Source organism: Anser brachyrhynchus, assembly GCF_964034855.1.
Source record: "Anser brachyrhynchus genome assembly, chromosome: 8".
Lineage (NCBI taxonomy): Eukaryota > Metazoa > Chordata > Aves > Anseriformes > Anatidae > Anser > Anser brachyrhynchus.
The window spans coordinates 27,050,734-27,068,682 of record NC_137702.1 but is presented as its reverse complement, the minus strand read 5'-3'; the positions used below and the strand labels follow the sequence as shown (position 1 = coordinate 27,068,682).

The window sequence follows — 17,949 nt, the reverse complement described above, 5'->3', positions numbered from 1 at the left end:
TTATTCTAGATGAAATAAGTAGCAGATAAAATCTAGAAGACTACAGTTTGGATAAGACAACAAAAAGGACAATACAGTCAAATAGTAATATTTTAAAATACTAGGAAATCAGTCTTGCATGATTTGAACTTGAATTTATTCATACAGATACTCGTTAAGTGTTATTTAAAAATAATTACGAACGAAGACCTTCATAAAGGAAAAAAGTGATGTATCTGGCAAGAAAAACAGACATTTTTCACCACAGAGAGTGTAGTAACATTTTAGATTACAATGCGGGCAGTCTTTTGTGCCACTGTCCAAGCTCTCAGCCTAATAAAGATGGCTAGTTGCTCATTTCATTGATGACTGAAAATACTTACTACGTTTAAGGATGATGGTGTACTGAGAAACTTCTCAACCCTAACATGATCACCTGTGAGATCAAATCAAATGATGGCCTGATAAGAAGGACTTCTAGTTGAGCCACCGTGAAAGAGATTTCATATTTTCCAAGAACGCTGCAAATGCAAAAGAGACCACCAGCAATTCTGTAGGTAGTCCTCCTTAAGTATGCTCAGTGTTAAGCTGGTGAAAATTGTTAGTTACAATGATGTTGAGATTTTATAACTGAATGCTTTTCATATAGACGAAGGGGTTGACAGGAAATATGCATATTTAAATTCAGACATGAAAGCACCTATCTTCTCCAATCTTTCTCAAAAGCAAAAACTTGCTTTTCATATAAATATTTTACCAATATGCATCATTAAGTTCATTTACCAATTTAGAGACACATTAATCATGATTCCTCAATAGAGTTCAGATGCATAAAGTGATGCCTAAGATAGCTGGTTTAATAGAAGTTTAATCATGATCCTCCTAAAAGCATATAGCGTCACTCTACTGTAAGTTCAACAGATATGTATTTATTCATCCCACTCATATCGGCTGCTCAATGCTTTATTTCCCATCATCAATTTGTTGCACAAGCTACTGCTTCCAAGGTCACAAAAGGCAACCCTTTCTGAACTTGCTTGCGCTGCCATCTGAAGTTAGTAGCTCATTTGGGAACAACATGCAACACTGACACTTTAAATTGAATAATTGTTAGAATGGATAGTCCCAAAGTTTTATTTTCTTCCAATATTTCCAGTTTCATGGAAGCAGTGATGTAAACAAATAATGCAATATGAAAGATAGCTTATATACCTGAACTGTGGTCTGGCTCTTCAGAGACTAGTACCTTTAAGTCTTTTCTGCCTTCTAAAAGGCATATTATTGACAGCCTCTGGACTACCTGCAAGTCTGCCGATTTCATGCATAACCTGCATCTTCATCTCAGAGACTAAAGCAAACAAATGAACAAAAAAATGTATCAAAAAATTACAAAACAATTTAAAGAGGATCTCTTTGTACATATCATGCTAGTCTTTCAGTAACACTAAGAACACTGGGGACATTCCAAATGACTAGAAGCAATGAAACAATGGATCGTTATTATTATAATTTTTTTAGAGTCAGCAGACAATACTGATAATTATAAGAATCCATGTTCTTCTTCCCATCCCATGCAAAACAATTTCAGAGTCACAAATCAGCTTGGTATATTAAAAAAAAAAAGATTAAACTACTAATTAAAAAAATGAACCTATGCAACATAAGCCACTTTTAAAAAACTCATTTACAAATGTAGCTGAGAAGTACAAGGCATCTAACTTCATACTAATACGTCCTGATTAAATAGAATTTTTAATTCTAGATACATTAAGTGGAGTTATAATCTGGTCAGCTAAGCTTAAAATGGAACTCTAAGCCCCAAATCGTCACTGAATATGTGAATTCTCTGAGAAACACCACAGGGACGAGCTATCTTACCATTTCTTACTATTTATCTTTATTAATGGCCTGGAAGAAAAACTCATCACTGATCAGGTTTGAAGAGAATGCAAGATTTGTGGGAAAAGTGACTATGGAAGAGAATGGATCAGAGGAGTAAAGCAATCAGTTCTCAAATTTGGAGGGTAGCGAGGTGGCTGAGAAGAGAATCAAATAAACCACAGTGAAATGGAAGGGCCCACTTCAGATTAAAAAAGAAAAAAAGCTACATTTATCATAAAGTTGGTATCTTTTCTAATAAAATAAAGGTTTACAGTTGCTTGAGGAAAAGAACCTTAAGCTTAAGGAATTGACACTACAGCCACATGTATGATAAGAGCATAATTGTGTTTAAGTCATTAAGACATCAGATCTTGTTAGAACAAGCAAGGCTGCATTATCCTTCTCCCTCCCCCATAATCAGTACAAGCCAATAATACCAAGCCACATGTAGCCTGTTACATAAATTCTCGGTCTCCCTATGTTCTGGGAAAACCAAATTATCCCTCCATACCTAGAGGCTTATGGGTATTATAATTACTTTTTTTTTTTTTCAGAAGCACATTGTACTTGAGCAGGATTGGGATTTTTTCCCCCCCAAAGCTCTGACCTGGAAAATTAAGAATTTTCTAGCATATGCATGTTGAGACTTAAAGAAAATACAATTCATAATTCTAACTAAAAATTAGGGTGAAAAACAACAACAACAACAAACACTGGGGATTACCTGGGGGACACCATAACACTTTAGAGTACACCCAAGTTGTTTATTTGACTGAGGCAGTTATTGTCTACTACCCAAAACCTGACAGCAAGTTCAGTAAGTAAACTGACCAGGACTTTCAGCACCAGGGATTTCCTCTCTAGCAGTCCTTTATTAGTCTCTGTACATCTCTCTTCTTCAACTCCCTCATTATTATACCATTTTACTTCCCCCAAACTACCCTATAAGTTTTCTCTGTATTTCTTCCTGTTGCAGAAGATAAAGCTAAAGTCAAGAGTTTGAACAATCCTGTTCTCTGCAAGAACCTATCTGTTAGGCATACTGCCCTGTAGGGAATTCAGCAACACAGAAGTTATGAAGCTCCCTGACAGAATGATAGACAATTACCCTAAATTGCAGTCTTCCTATAGGCAGACACTTTTTTTTTTAACCTCATATACACAAACATGTCTTTACATAGAACTTCTAAATAGCAGATTTGGTTTTGCCTTTTTTTTTTTGGGGGGGGGGGGGGGGGGTAGGAGGTGAGGCATAGGGAAAAGAGTAAAAGCTCTTTAAAACTGAACTGAATTTTCTTTCCATCAACGTATTGTCAATTTAATTGTTTCCCTTTTAGCAATTAAGATGTAACCCCACACAGTCATTTCACGTTCAACTTTTTTTTTTCTCTTTTCACTCAGCATTATGTTGAGTCTCCTTCTCTGGAGATATTCAAGGCCCGTCTGGTCGCCTACCTGGGCAATCTGCTCTAGGGAACCTGCGCGGGCAGGGGTTTGGACCAGATGATCTCTTGAGGTCCCTTCTAACCCCTATAATTCTGTGATTAAAGGTATCAGTGTAATAAAACTCTTAAAAGCAAGTGGAGGTCCTTACCTAAGCTGGCTACCTTCATAAACCAATAGCCCAGAAACATAGCGCCTGGGTTTACAGAACTATTGCTATGTAATAGAAAAGGGAGCTTTTAAAAATGTTTATTACCATCATAGCATGTCCTTGAAAAATCAAACACAGGCCATTTTCTACCAAAGGCACGAGGCAGTAATGTGTGGTATATTCAGCTTCAAAACAATAAAAGTGTCCAAAGTCACCTTCTGCTTCATTACAGGGGGCAGAACACTGAAGTAGCTGGTCAGCAGAAAGGACCTGAGGTTAGAGCATATAACCAGCTGAACATGAGCATGCAATGTCGTGCTCTCACCTGCATGTCAGCTGCCACTTGCATACATGTGACTTGCATACTTGAGTCTGCAAAATGCACCAGAAGCTGCTGTGCCCTACAAGCCTCGACGAGGTCCCGGTTAGAATCCTGAGTCCAGTTTTTGTACAAGATATCAAGAAGGATTAGGATCAAATAGAGGACACTTTGAATGAAGTTCAGGTGTGGGAAATAAAGTGCAAGAAAGACGTTATCTGCCCACAGAAAAGAGTCTGCTACAGAAAGGAAGGGAATGAACTGTTCTCCGTGTTCACAGAGACACAGCACAAAATAAGAGGCTGATACAGCAACAGAAAAGACTTAAGTAGGATAAAGTAAAGGCAACAGTAAGGACAATGGAACCATCGCAACAAATTCCCTGGGAAGGCTCCGAAGTGTTTATTATTTAGCCTGGTTTCAGAGGTAGCCAGACACCTCCTAGGAATGGCACATGGAACTTGAGACAGAGAGCATCTCGTGACTGCCTTCTTGCTCTGATCTGTATCTTACCTCCTCATCACCACTAGCTCATCCGCTCCTGGCAATTATTCATGAAATGTTGAGACCCTGTGGTAGGGCTCTCCTGACTGCTGATGCAGCAAAATAATTTTATGGAAGAAAAAAGACCTCACAGCTGCCCCCAAACCTCAGAGCTTAACTCATAAATCACAGGTCAGCAGGCCAACGTCAGTAAAAATGGGACTATGGTTGTAAACGACCTGTAAGCAAGCCTCAAAACAAATGATGTTGATAATACAGATTGCATTTTCTAGCTGTTTTTAACAGCATTTAATTTGTATCTACTATAGTAGTAGGTTAGTTGCCCAAATGCCACTATCTGGTTTACTTCAAAAGATATTAGTACCCTTTAGTAACAGATACCTCAAATCTATTTTAAGAAACATAAGTTTATGTACGAGATTTCCTAGTATGTATCTTACAGTCATATCCTATAAAACTGAGTATTCCAAATGAAAAATTAGTGCGATCCACCCTTACATGCTCACCCAATATCTGTGTGTTTGGTCTCCTATTCTTGCAAGTTTTCATCTTTTAAAATTTTAAAATTTAAAATTTTCAATCATTTTCACTTGACACTTCTTTTTATTAAACCAAGCAGTTTAAAACTGCAATACATACTTCACATTGTATAGACATGCCATTTAATAAATACTGACTTGGAGGTGTTCTAAACTGTGTTCCAAACACATCCAGCTTAAAGCTTATGAAGAGCTTTTGCCACTTCAACTTCTGAGAGATGCCATCAATCTTGACAGACTGTTGTAGATCTCCAGTTAGTAGAGATGACGTATGATCCAGATACATGATTATATAAATTGTGATAAAAATAGCTTTTTCCACTCCCTAAAAATGATCAAGTTGTAGCATCTCTTTCTGAAACATGTTTTGCTTCTCATCCACTGGTCTTAGATTCTTGTTTGGGAAGCCAGAGAGATATCTTCTGCTGGGAGATACCCTTCCTGATGGATTCCTGGTGGATAGCATAAAGCTGAAAATCTTCCAGGTTTATAGTAGACAGTCACTTTGTTGAAGAGCACTATTGCAGTTAGCTTGTAATTTAAATAGTTTAACAAGTTACTAGATAGTTAGTGTTTCATTAAAACTCTTACATTGCTTTATTTACATAGGAGAAATTTATTAGATTTTACTTTGGGTAACTTGGAAATACATTCTGCAAAGTAATAAAATTTCCTATTAGTCTATAGAAAACTTATAAAAACCTACCATTTCATATAAAATACTCAAGCATACTGATATTTACTGAATTTCACTAAGTGCTGAACAAAAAGAGTAGACATACCATGAACACCTTAGAGCATTTTGTTCATTCAATTTCAGAGGAAAAAAAAAGTCCCAGAAATTTGTTAAATTCCAAAGAGACTGTAAGAACAAAGATTTTAATGTTATGATACATCTACTGTGATGACAGAGTGTGCTCCTGGCTGATAAGTGAGGGCAGACTGCCAGGTTCATGTGTGCAGATTAACAAATGTAGATTAGCAGCATTCTTTTGTAGTGCATTGGAGCAGCTGCTGCATTATGGTGAGCACAAACTGTATTCCTTCAGCATTCAGTGCTGTTTTGTCCCCTCGTTGCCTGTGTGCGTACTCCACAGAGCTGGTAGTGAAGCTCTCCTTATGTTTACATGACAGACCCATACCTCCTGCTGAATGCAGCTCACTATTTTCCATAATAGGAAGAAAGCACTGCTCTTAACCAAGTCACTGCCTACTACAAACATGCAGGATCTTTAGCTTTCCCCTATCCATCAGAAGAATATTAGGAAAGATTTCTCTTCATGTAATATAAACAGACCAATGAAAGAAAGATCTTCCAGGTAGTCTGTAAAACTATTCAGAGATTCTTCTTTCAAAAGCAGCTTAGTTACTATAACTCCAAACACATATTTAACCAAGCAGAATGAAGATCATTCCTAAATATTTAAATAAACTTTTCACATATTTAACAACAGACAAAGAAAGTTCACAGCAACGAACTGGCTGCCAAAAGCTGAACCGGACTACTTAAGCAGTATCGTTAAAACTGGGAGAAGATGATCTTAAACTGTTTAACAAAACTGTATTTCTTTCAAGATTAATGAAAATACTTCCTGACCAGTTTAGAAAGCGTTTTGTATATGGTATCTGCCATCCTTCACAGGCTTTAGCTCTTAATATTTTTTTTCATAATCTGTCCCTCCGTTTAGCTCTTTTCCCTTGTGTGGCTCCAGGATTGCTGTGTTTTTGTTGCTTTTGTTCTTTTAAGCCCTTCCTTCTCTTCCCCTTTTTTGTGTGAGGTTAACAGCAGCGTGAGAAGGAACACAAAACAAGAATACAATCAGAAGCTTTTTGGTTCAAAACTTTAGTGAACCTAAGGCAGAGGAACACCAAGTATTTTTTCAGCTCCAGCAGCATTTCGCTTCCTAATTAGCAAGGAAGTGAACAAGACAGACAACCAAAAATGATGCACTACTGTATCTTCCCAATAAGTCATCAGACTTTGGAAAGTATTAGCTTCTCTCAGGTATGCTTTCACTTTACTTCCTGTCATCATTCTAACAATAGTGGTTTGGTTTATTTAGTGTTTATTTAGTGTTACGTATCAATTGAAAGAAGATATTCTGCAATATTCTCTCCTCATTTTGGAGAGAGAGGAAATACGATGCCCATAATTTCACATCAAAACAAGCACGAAGTACTTTGTTGTTATTCCCGAACATTGCCTATTACATTCCTCTGGCAAAGAGAGCTCTAAGGCCAGCTCTGTACAGATCAGGGAGTTTACAGTGGTTCTGAGAATGTACTTTCAATGCAATACAAGCATCACGACCTATTCAACACGACCTGCACAACTGAAATGAATCTCACAAGAGCTGTTAAAGAGCAATCAGATTGTGTTATTTTACAGGCAAGAATTTTTATCAGTGCAAACCTGAAATTGCAGATACGTTGCTGGAACCCTGAGTAAAGCCACAATCCTACACAGATGTTTGTACTGAAATTCAGGATGCAAAAGGGGAAAAAAATGACAAGTGTGAAAATTAAAGCTAAAGAAACATAGAAGACTTCAGTTTTCTTTTGTTGGGGCAGTTGTGAATATGAAAAGTTTTTTGTTTGTTTTTAATACATTAGAACTCTTGGAAAGGATCAGCCAAAGTACTCCTATTTTGTACTCTTTATAGACAACTTTGGCATCAGTAGCTCTGCTACCTGCTGTATTAGTTGGTGCACAAGTTGAGTAGACAGCATTCCATGGAAACCTTAATGATGCTGCAGAAGGCTTTGCGGTTACCTAAGTCTTCCACAAATTTCTGATATCGATACCTACATGACTGGAGTTCATTCCTACCCATACTTGCCTACAGCCTTTGTTAAACAGATTTCCAAATTGATACTCTATGAATAAATGTCTATTTTCTCCCATAAGAGATTTCTAATAATTAATTGTCTTTTGCTCCAATTTTTCTTTTCAGCTATTTGTAGGCTAAGATGTGTATGGATAAAAGTAAGCTTAGAACAACTCAGATATATAATTTTAGTTCAGCTGCAGTTTCTTTTGACTACAACCCATACTAATCACCAACAGTGCTAAAGAATGCATTAACACCAAATAATCAAATATACAATTCAGTTTCAGAAAAGGAACAGACCGAGATTAAATACATTCTTCAGTCCCAGAAAATTCGGTAAATGAAACAAATCCCAGTGACTCGCACTGATAACCTGCACTGGTTTTGTGCACACAGTTCTAGACAAAGGTACCCTAGAAACAAACCCCAGTCCCTGTGGCTATTTACATGAAACTGAAAAAACCATTTTACATAAGAAACATTTAAAAAACAAACAGCAGTATGAGATGGCAGAACAAAATCCCGAGCCTATAAATTAACATAAACTGCATGGAATACACTGGGACCCTACGAGCTCTGAGCAGAACAGACTTTATGAGAAGTGTAACAGTTACCACAACCAAAGTACAAACTGACACCTTGTGCCCCACGGGTCTGGGATCCATGCTGCCTGTGGGACACTGATTTACTACCTTCGACAGATGTGTGTGCAATACTAACCAAAGGGAGATGGTGTATCTGATACAACATAACAAAAATACTGGATCGCTCTTCTTAAGCAAATGAGAACCGGATAAGGGACTTTGGAGAAGAGACTAATCTAAAACTCAGTCTACAGCAGAAATAGAGGAAAAATATGGAACACCTAAGGAATACCTTATCCCAGCCTTTTGTGTGGTGTATTAGTCTCTGAAAGGTCTAAACCTAAGAAAATAATTCTAAATTCAGGTTGTGCCAAAACTACTTTTGTTTACTATTGTAATCTTTTGTCAAGCATACTGCCATGCAAGATGCTTAAGTATCACAAGTCAGTTAATATTAGATTCTGCTGTTTTAACTAAGATAATATCTAATGGCTCAAGTCGAGTAATTGCACGCTTTTCTTACGTGCCCTCAACTAACAAGTAATTCACAATAGCACAGGAATGGAAACTTGTTACATCACGCCCAAAACCAGACAACAAATTCTTCAAGGCAGAAGCCACATGCAATTTCTTTGTTCTGTGAAGTGTGAGTACACTTTTTGTTGCCTTACAGAGGTAAAGGAATTCAGCAACATGCAGAGGCTGCAGCATGTAGCTGCAAGCTAACGGGTGAGCTGCTGGAGTCCTTCGTCAAGGATAAATATTCCTCTGATGAGAGGGAACGTCATTTCAAATGAATGCACTCTGAGATCAAAAATCTGGATTGGAGGATGAGTTAACTACTTATCATCTGCTGTCTTATCCAGGAAAAGATGCAGATTCTAGCTATGGGTACAAAATGGCATCATCAATCCCCGTTCCTTCCCCAGACATTTCAGAGGCCACAACTAACTTTACGATTACTAGCAGACAACAGAAGAGCTGAACTGGTGCACAGGTCCCAGGAACTGCCTCTACTCCCTTCTCAGATTTGCTTCGCATCAGCTCTGCTCCTGTGAAACGAGTACCCCTTGGCAGGTGGGCAACTGTAGGTGTGATCCTAGAGCAAGCACATCTTCCAGTTTTGCTCCTTCTGAAAAAGCAGAATTTGTGCTGTGATCATTCCACAATGCAAGCCAGTAACTGGGAGAGACATGGAAATTTGCATTAAAAGAACGCTCCCGATCACAACTGAAAAGCTAATACAGACATCTAATTATACATCAGCTGTAGCCCAGGTTCACAAATCACCACAAAGAAAATCATTGCCAGACTTCCTCACAGGAGACATTTTTAAGGAAAAAAGTAATCTGCAGCTGAATTGATAAACAATTTGGATGATAGTGCACTACTGGCTGACAAACTGGGAGTATACAGAGAATTTAAGTGTTTCTTGATTAATGAGAGCATTTTTCAAAAATGATTATACATTTAAGATCACTGTTCAGCTGGCTGATGTTTTTTTTTTTTTTTGCAGCAGTATTTTTCCAAATAGGAGTTCAGGTTTATGCACAACTTATGCTTAGTTTTTTTATTGTTGTTGTTGGTTTGTTTTTTAAGTATTTTTCACTACTGAGATAATTATATAAAGAAAAAAATGTTATAATAGCCTATTTCCCTAGAGATAGTGTTTATATATGATATATTCACTGATCTGTTTCTAGTCACTAAATTTTAAGAAATAAGTATTTTACATATTTAAATCAAGTGAACACGTTCCATTTTCCTGCCCTCATTATCGTATATTGATAGATTTTTGGTGCAAGCTTGGCAGTAGTCTATAATATTCCTGTATCTGTTCATGCTCTTTCCCCCTCACCCCTTAATACACACTGGTTTTAAACAAGTACTTAAGATTTCACGTAATTATTCCTCAAGCTTGAAATTTAGTTAGACTTGGCCCTGCCATGTTAGGGACAGAAACTGGGCAGCACAGAAGTCCACAGCTTGGGTAATTACGCAGCTTCAGCTTCCCTGCAGAGTATCAGGCAGTTTCCCTGCAGAGTACCAGGCAGCAGAGAATTAAGATGCTGATTCTTATTCCTTCCCCCAAATGGCTGAAACGTGTTACAGGGACTTAGGGGGGGGAAAACGTTTTTAATTCCTCACTGAATCTATCTATTCTTCCCTCCACTTGAAGAAAATTGACAGAGACCACTAGCATATGGATACAAAATGGTCAGAATGATTAAATATCAAAATTCTTGTAAAAGGATTGGGCTTGTCATAAATATACTATTCAGTTAGTACACAATTATTGGTAAAATGCTGAAAATCATCTCAAAGTCTCCTCTGGTTCATCCTATATGTGTATATATATATATATATATATAAAATTATATATAAATTAACATGGAAAAAATCAACTTGGAAATATAAAAGTTAAGCTTGACTTGAACTCTGATCCTATGCATGTTTATCTGGAAGCAAAAATTATTGCATAACTACCAGAACCGTGCTGAATTCTGAATTCTTAAACTATCTCTTATTTCTAATTGCTATAGCCTGTCAAAATCTCCATATGGGAGTGCCTGCTTAAGACTTTTTTTGTGTGTGTGTTAACGCATTGGAACTTGCCAACTGAAATAAGTAGCCTTGCTCATGTTTTTGCAACTCAGTTTTCATCTTAAGTATCAGTTAATTATTTTTTCACTACTGAAGTGTAGATTTCAGAAGCAAAAATACTCTGGTTCTTGGTTGATCATTGTGTCAATTTCAAGCTCTGGTCTATTTTTGCAATGCTCAAAGTCTAACGTGGCAGAACCAAGACTCCATGAGTTCCAAACTGGAGAGCAATAACGTGGTATTTCATTCTTTTGCTCCCCTGCCAAAAATAAAAGCAACAGGAGGATCCTATCAAATAATAAAATTTAACAAAAGCAAACATAGTATTAAGTTTTAATGGCTTGCAATACATGGAGAACAGAAATAGAGGTACCACTGAAGAGATATATAATATCATGTCAAGATGCAGTCCCTCAGAAACAGTTTCAATCACAAGTTTTTAAATTAGAACAAGCCTAAAAAATAACCTAGCTTTCACTTTTACTACAAAAGCAAGACAAGACGTGAACAAACCAAACATGAGAAGCCAAAACAAACTTGACCCCACACAGACTTCCCCACCCTACACAGGGGAGTCTCTAACAGAAACCTTTTCTCCTGTTATTGTCTGTTAATTTTGTGTCTTCCTCAATTCATTCCCATGTAGGAAACTAGTTTATGTATGCACATACATACATGTATTTACATGCATACGTACACACATACACACACAAAAACTTGCCGTTTCCCCAATTAGACACCAATGCAGTAATGACTAACAAGGAAACTAGCATCTATCCTGACCCAAATGTATAAAGAACGAAACACATCCACTTCAGGCTTTTCAGTTTTCATTACATTAGGTGCTCTCTAGCAAAAGGTTCAGTTATTGCTGTCTAAGAAACTGAGAAGGCCAACATTTGACATCGCTGTTTTAAGTATTCTAGTTATACATGAAGCAAATCAAGAATTAATCACTGCAGCGATCCCTTTACTACAAACACATACACAGTACAAGCAATTCCAAGTCTGCTGACTGCAGCTACATACAGAGCATAAATCAAACAAACCATTCTGTGCTCGTATCTCTTTTCCTATTTTCCTAAGGTAACTCACCCTTTATCTGCTATAGAAATGCAATACATCTAAGCAGAAAACACTTAATATCCGCTAATAAACACCATCTTTTCCTTTTTTGTGGGGAAGACAGGATAACAAAGGTAAGAACTACCATACAGTTTTCCAGTAAATTACTCAGAATTAGACTGAGCACAGGTTTAACACAATCTGGCTTAACAGAGGAATGCATGAGTTAATTACACATGCAAATTTTCCTGTTCTACGTAATTGAAAAAGAAAAATCATTCCATGCTCTAAAACAGGATATATAGCTTACATAGTAAGAGTTGGAGGAACGGAGACATATGGAACACTAGGAAAAGGTACTGGGAGATGTCAAAGGGATAATTTTAAGACTCTGGCAATAGTACAACCACCAGATTTGATGTCCTCTGCCAACTCTACTGAGTAATAAGGAAAAAGGTTGAGACTTCCCAATTAAGACACAGTGCTGCTGCTAGGAATTTGCTTAGGGACTTCAGCATGGCATGACAAATTAAAACCCCTGGGCTACGAATATTAGGATCAAGACTCCAGTTTTCACAGCCATTTCTCTGGTAGCAACTGTGTCAGACTTGGCTGTCCTTCTGCCCAAGACAGTTGGGCTTTCTGGTGTTCCCTGTCACATTGCCTTGGCCCAGCTGTTGCACAGCTGCTCATGAAACAGCCCAACAGCATCGGTTCACTCACCTGATTCACTGACCAGAGGGCTGGAGCACCTCCCCTATAAAGAGAGGCTGAGAGAGCTGTGGTTGTTAGCCCAGAGAAGAGAAGGCTCTGGGGAGACCTTACAGCAGCCTTCCAGTACCTAAAGGGGGCTGCAAGAAAGCTGGGGAGGGACTCTTTGTCAGGGGATGGAGTGATAGGACAAGGAGTAATGGCTTTATATTAAAATGGGAGATTTAGATTAGATATAAGGAAGAAATTCTTCACAATGAAAGTGGTGAGGCACTGGCACAGGCTGCCCAGAGGAGCTGTGGATGCCCCATCCCTGGAAGTGTTCAAGGTCAGGTTGGATGGGGCTGTGAGCAACCTGGTCTGGTGGGAGGTGTCCCTGCCCGTGGCAGGGGGGTTGGAATTAGATGGGTTTTAAGGTCCCTTCCAACCCAAACCATTCTATGATTGTAGGATCTGTTGCTGGCACTGAGGCAGGGACAAGTGACCCAGAGTAGAAATCTTGGATGTCAGCTGTTACAACATTCATGCGTGAATAAATACCTGCTGGACCACATCTAAACAATACAGGGAAGAGCCTCAGATTTCCTCAAGCACTGGAGAAATACAAGATTGCTACTGAAGTATGTTTTAAGCAACATTAATTACTGAATTAAACATTGACATACTGGAGAATACAGACATACCTCAACTGACAGCTCTGAAAACAGATACCTCGTACAACTGCTATAGAAAGGGATCAAATGAAAAAGCCAGGCTCAAGAACGCAAATCAGCAACCTTATCTTCATTCAGGGACATGAATGGAAATTACATAAAAACATGAACAGTCAGGAAGTTTGTTTCTTATTCTTTTAAAAGTTTTTACTTTTATGAACGTTTTAAACCAACACCTCATGACTGTTGCAAACATCCTGCAAATTTTATATCACTTCAGAACACCTCCTTTGATATCTGCACCTTCTTTAACCGAAACACCGCTTGTTCTTTGCTGCACTCTCATTTATAAAAGGGTATCGACTTCAATAAATAGACTGGTAAGATCTCAAGTTAACTGCATTCAATGATCACAGCTAAAACACACAGAAACAGTGTCTTGACTTGTTTTATTATACTATTGTTGAAATATTGGCATTTTCAGATCTTGAGCACTCTCTGAGCAGGAAAGAATTTTCAATCAAAAAATAAAACCAAAGCCAATGTTCAGAGTTTAATCTTGGTATCACAGACTGACTACTACCACCTCTAAAAAACAAAACAAACAAACAAAAGAAGTGCAAACTATTAGGTCTAGTACTTCCTGGCAATACTGCATCGAAGAAATCATTAATTACTAATCAGTAGTTTTAATTTCACACCCGTAAAGCCTCTGCAACTTATCAAGCAGTAACAATTGATGAAATTAGAGGCTGCCTTTAGTCATACTCTGCCAAATGCTGGTTAGCGTTCTTATATCTCAGTAAACACACAATCCCAATGAGCTGAGCATAAAAACATTGCTATATTAATTTTTCCTCCATTTCAGCAGCAGCTAAAAACTGCTGACCATAAAAACCAGAGGACTTCAAGAGGACAGAGTGCAGTAGGAACAGTAATTCTATTGAAATCATAATAAAAATTTTAAGTGATTTCAAATGAACAAACTTGAGTAAAGTTCTGTGTTAGAATGGAAGTTGTCACCTCAATTCCAGTAGTCTCATACTGTTGCTTTCTTATTTTCTGTATCAAGCATTAAATACACAGGAAGGTGAAAACAGTTTTAAATACCTCACTTTGAAGATTATTCTATCATAGTGCCAGTTTACATACAACTTAGAGGAAAGGAAATGGCCATATGTAGCTGTTTTAAGGACTTATTTATTCCTTCATCTCCAATCAAGGAGGAGAATCCATGGCTTAGGAGATTAGTAATAGAATCATTCATCTGTTAAACCTATGTTTTAAGCAACTGGAGAAAGCAAAAGCATATTAAGTCTTCACAAAAGAATATATCGTTGTTAGGTTTTACAGTAATTTAATATGTAACTAGTGACTACCGAATGTTATTAGGTTGAATAGCCTGCATGATCTTAACTTTTTCTTTTTTTTCCCTCCTTTTCCATCCTTACAAAGATCTCTGGTTAAAAACACACCTTAATTTTCAAACAGAAATTTTCACTGGCAGTCAATGCTGTAAAACAGAAGTGAAAGTGATCATACTGCCACTACTATGTTTAAAAATGCAACACTTGCACTACGTAGAATGATAGCTGTTTTCAATCTTTAATACTAAGGTAATACATTTGTACTGACAGCTATGAGGAGATGGAAAAACAAAACAAAACAACCATAAGCCTCCCAGTAATGAAATGCATTTGAAAAAAAATACTGTAACAAAATGATGCATGTTAAAAAGAAACAGGTATGCAATTTTTGGAAGTACACAGAAGAAACATAATAAACATGTACACTTTAAACACTCACCATCTGAATGGGTTTTTTGTGAAGATCTCGTTCAGTCACCAATTTTTCTTGGTCAGTGACATAAAGGCCTTTTTGTGCCAGAGCTTGTATAACTGCATCATGACCTAGAAGTGGTTTTGCAGCATCACTCTTGAGAATAAGGCTCCCAGCACGACAGTAGAGTTCTGCAGACAGCAGCAAGTTAACAACAGGTGGTTTAATGTGCTCCTGGTCATATTGGTCTGTGTAAAATGGTTCTCGCAGTTCTTCTGGAACATTTTCTACCAAAAAAAATAATAAATAAAACATCTGTCAGTATTAGAAAGGATAGGTATAGCACTAGTTCTTGTTTGGTTTGTTTTTAAGCATATGGACTCCAAATTATGTCATAGAAAGCACCTTCAAGGGAAGGCCAGAACCTTTACTCAGTAACTTTGCATACAAAGGTAACAGTTAAACAATATATAGAAACTTCAGGAAAAATACAAAGAGTTCCACTCTGCAAATGCCACACACCAGAAGGCCAACCTGTGGTTCACATCATCATTAATTTCAGATTTTCTGTTTTTTCCAAATACATGCTCAAACATCCTAATTTCCTTCAGCACAGTATTATATAGGTCAGACATTTAAAGACAAAACAATGTCCATTCAAACACAAAAAAACCTGTCTCTGTTACCATAATAAAATGGAAATGGAACATTTGAGCAAAGATTAATTCCTGAGGCAAAAAGGGAAACTTCCACTCAGCAGCCTTCTAGGTTTTATATACGCATATTGTGCTGCTTATGTCAAAGGTTATGCATTACAGAATGACAATCCAGCAGTTAAGCATAAATAAATGAATGTTTTAATGAAATTAAAATGAAAACAAAACACAATGAAAATTATAGGTATCCTTCTTCTGACAAAATACTGAAGTGTTATTTGCCTATTTGTGTTAGTGCTTCCATTTTAAAAGAAAAAAGTCTACTATTAAAAGAAACTAGCTTAGCACAAACAGAAAGCTATGCAAAATTCTGTCAAGTTTATACTGCAATTTTAACCCCAAAATTGGCAGTCCAAGACGATCTGTAACAGTTTTTCCAAATACTTTATACAGTATAACAGGGAGTATACTTCTTGTTGTCTACCACAAATGCAATAGTTATAAATTAATTCAATATGATATTAAATCAAGTAAAATAAATCACCAGTGATGGGGAAAATAACTTGGACATCATTTCAGACTTCACATTTCTAGAGATACGCACTGCAACATGCTCCACATCCCCCTGTAAGAATTTCACTCCACATTGTTTTAAAATTAGTTAAACCAAGAGCATTTATGAAAGAAAGAGCATGTGATTCCTTCCCTGAACCCAAGTGGAAAAGCCTATTTAATTGCTGCAAGGAAAAAAGCGTGTAGGAAAACAGTGATGCAACTCCAGGTTTCTGTCCAATTCCTATCCCCTCCGCCTTCAGCTGGCTAAATGGCTACACAGACAAGATTTGAAGCAGAGGGTGGAGTAAACAGCCCAATACGGGTGGAGCAGGAGAGACAGAGAAAAACCCACAGAACATGCCATCACAAGATAATAACAGATTATCTTCTTCCTCATACATATTCTATTACTGCCCATGTGCTTCCATTACGGGCTCCAGATGAAGAGCTAGCCGCCTTCTAGCTGAGAAAGGATAAGACAAACATCAGACCTTCTCTGAGTTACATGTGAAGTCGGGCTGGGGTGGTGGTGGAAATGAATAGACCGAATCCTTTGTGATTTCTTAGAAAGCCTAAAAAAACTCATTACCATATCAAACAAAACCTTGAGGTAGGAGCAGTTAGATACACACAAACAGAAGCTACACACTCTGCGCTTTAGATTCAGAACAATGGATTTTAAGACTGAAATTTTGAAATTCAGATTTCAAGTCCCAAAATTGAGCCAAAAAAGAAATCTTAAGATAGGAAATAGCAAACCCTTTGTCTGTGAGTCTTTACTGATCTTTATCTCTGAAACATACCTGAAAGTGACAAGATGCATTAGGTGTATTTGCCATGAAAGAAGGACATCCATTACTGGGGTTTAATAATTAAAAAAACAATACACTAAAATCAAGATGATAGCTATCAAAGACAAATAGAATTTTTTATAAAATATTTCTGTATTTGAAAAATACAGCAAGAGAGAAAATTGTACTTATGCCATTTCTTTTTCTTCCTTGGTAGTCACAAAAATGAATCCAGAACAGAACCTTAATGGTGTTCACAAAAATAAAACCGGAATAAAAAGTTATTGCAGAAATAGAACATAGACAGAAGGTGCTACCAAGAGACATGGTGACTGCAGACATTCTGAAGTTAAAAAAAAAAACAAAACAAAACATTGTGAAGGCATATACCTAAAGAATCCCTGCCGTAACAAGATCAAAACTTGTCTTCAGAAAAATTCCCCTAAGTTTTGCACACAGGAACACACGCACTTCTTCCCCACTTCTAATGCGTGTATCCAACTGCCCGATATCAGACTGGATCCTGACAGAAGATTCCGACTGGAGGCTAGCTTATGTGACAGTGAAGGAGAACAGAGCAGGGCAAAACACAGCAGCTCGATGTGGGGGGAACCCTCCCAGGGCAGCACGCGCTGCCTGACAGGCCTGGGGAGCTGGAACCTGACGGCTGTGCCTAGCACATCGCCACAACTACCACGGGGCCAAAAGCTATTACCAGCAGCGCCGGCACGACTGCAGAGAGTGGAACTGCCCTGTGAGGCAGGGCAGTGCCTTAACACTAATGCCCATTATGTGCATTTCAGCAGTCCCTTTCCTCTGCCCAGCTGACAAGAGTCTTTCATACTAAGCTCTAACAGTAAGGAACAGTTTTATCATCAATACAGTGTCGCACATTCTGCCACAA

General features: G+C 37.7%; 1 protein-coding gene across 4 annotated transcripts in view; it reads right to left on the bottom strand.

Annotated features, from left to right (window-relative positions):
• The window catches only part of CAMSAP2 (calmodulin regulated spectrin associated protein family member 2), an 80,924-nt gene that overhangs the window by 53,856 nt on the left and 9,119 nt on the right, over positions 1-17,949 (bottom strand). For all 4 annotated transcript variants that reach the window (XM_080602168.1, XM_080602169.1, XM_080602170.1 and 1 more), the window contains exon 2: positions 15,071-15,330. In XM_080602168.1, the coding sequence (XP_080458294.1) occupies positions 15,071-15,330 (260 nt within the window). The remainder of the gene's footprint in view (positions 1-15,070; positions 15,331-17,949) is intronic.